The 1931-nt window shown below is 39.2% G+C and overlaps 1 protein-coding gene across 1 annotated transcript in view; it reads left to right on the top strand.

Annotated features, from left to right (window-relative positions):
• The window catches only part of LOC147466300 (uncharacterized), a 1579-nt gene extending 495 nt beyond the window's left edge, over nucleotides 1-1084 (top strand). Inside the window, exon 2 of the mRNA XM_086535690.1 lies at nucleotides 702-1084. Coding sequence (XP_086391816.1) covers nucleotides 702-1010 — 309 coding nt within the window. The 3' untranslated portion in view covers nucleotides 1011-1084. The remainder of the gene's footprint in view (nucleotides 1-701) is intronic.
• The last annotated feature ends 847 nt before the right edge of the window (nucleotides 1085-1931 follow it).

The following is a 1931-nucleotide window of genomic DNA, read 5'->3' as shown; positions in this document are numbered from 1 at the left end:
CACCGCAAAATCAAAAACTATACTTCTTCATCAATGTTTCAATACAGATGCATTTGTTGCAATTCATATCGGAGAGAATGAATTATACTGTGCTAATAAAGCAACATGAATGGGCGGAAAATTTATGAGAATTTCGGAAATGGCTGTACAGTGCAATGCAAATTAGTTAAATTACTTTAGCACAGCCAAAATCTACGGAGTCCCGTCAAACACTGGAATGTATACGCAGATTTCAGGAATTCGATATACCCATATTTTGGACCGTATAACAGATTTTTGAATTTGGTTTTAGTTTATATGGATTTAGAGTAAACGCGTTGCTGGTAAAATGGTATTTTGGGTTGTTCTAGTAAACTAGGAAGATATATATATATATATATATATATATATATATATATATATATATATATATATATGTATGTATGTATGTATGTATGTATATAAAGAGTGTGTGTGTGTGTGTGTGTGTGTGTGAGAGAGAGAGAGAGAGAGAGAGAGAGAGAGAGAGAGAGAGAGAGAGAGAGAGAGAACGAGGATTATGAAAATACGTAGATAGATAGATAAAGAGACAGAAAGAGAAAGAGATATAGAAAAGACATATAAGAGGAAAGACAGAGTATCCCACACACAATATCTTAGAATATGTGTCCATGGAAATACCCGCAGAGCATCCCTTAACCCCTTCTCTCGTGCCCCCGCAGTTGGCCCTCACCCTCCTCGGGCTGTGCTCCGCCGCCCCGCAGTTCCAGGCAGCTCCTGTGGGACAAGTCACCTTCGGCGTGGACGAAGCGGGTTGCGTGGTCGGTCCTTCGGGCAAGGTGTGTCCTAGCGGACCCGTCCAGTTCACCAGCGGAGCCCAGGGCGTCCCCCAGCCCTTCGTTCCCCAGCCGCCCCGCCCCTTTGCCCCTCAGCCTCCCGCGCACCACGCCTTCACCGGCCTCGTGGGTCCTTCGGGAGTGATCGGGCCCTCTGGCTTGGTCGGCCCTTCAGGTCCCGTGCACTTCGGGTAGTAAGGGCGGTCGAGGGCACCTTCGTCGAGTCTTTTTATGGCATTTGTAGAAATAGAAGAGTTATTTTTTATTGATGGTGGTGTTTTATTTGGTCTCTTTTTATGTCCTTGTTTGTGTCTTCTTTTTGCGACTCTGGTTGTTGTGCGATGTGCGTGTACGTACTGAACATATACTACGTACACATATGATTCGAACACACACACATATACGCACAAAGAGAAGGTTTTAGAGGGAATTATCATTCATAGTTTACCTTCTGTCATTTAACACATAATTACGAAGCAATTTGTTACACTAGACATAAAAACATCCTGCCTTTAAGTCATTAGTCTCTTTCTGTCTCCCTCTCTCGTTGTCTCTTCTCGTCTCTCTCTTTCTCTCTCTCTCCCTATTTACTTACCTTTCTCTGTGTGTATAAATTTGTCATCCGTTTGTTCAGTTGATCTTGAAAACCTTTTTTTTTTTATCATTCTTTGTGCAAATGACTGAATAAGAGGCAGTGCTAAAAGATAAATGAGAATGCATACATGTTCACAAAATGATAATAGTAATAATAAGAACAAAGATGTTGAGAACGATAGATATTAATAGTAATGAATGCATAGATATATAATTTCAAAACTAAATTGTATCTATTCTAACATTCAGACATAGCAAAGACAACAAGAAAACAACAGCCATGATAATTATAATTATCATATTTAAATACAGATCTGCTGCTGCTGATAGTGATAATAATAATTACAATAATAATACTGATGAGAATAAAGCAGATTCAACGCTAAATTGTAGCTACTTCATCATCACAAGCATCACATTAGATGCATCTGGTGCTCATTACAGCATCGTGACGTATTTTAAAAACTCTACAATTAATACGAAAGGAAAAGGATTTTTTTTATTTATTTATTCTTTTATTTT

The sequence above is a fragment of the Penaeus japonicus genome, unplaced genomic scaffold, assembly GCF_977035675.1.
Source record: "Penaeus japonicus unplaced genomic scaffold, GWHDUDI00000001_assembly GWHDUDI00002042, whole genome shotgun sequence".
Taxonomy (NCBI): Eukaryota; Metazoa; Arthropoda; class Malacostraca; order Decapoda; family Penaeidae; genus Penaeus; species Penaeus japonicus.
The sequence above is the reverse complement of the archived record's forward strand: the minus strand, read 5'-3'. Positions and strand labels throughout refer to the sequence as shown.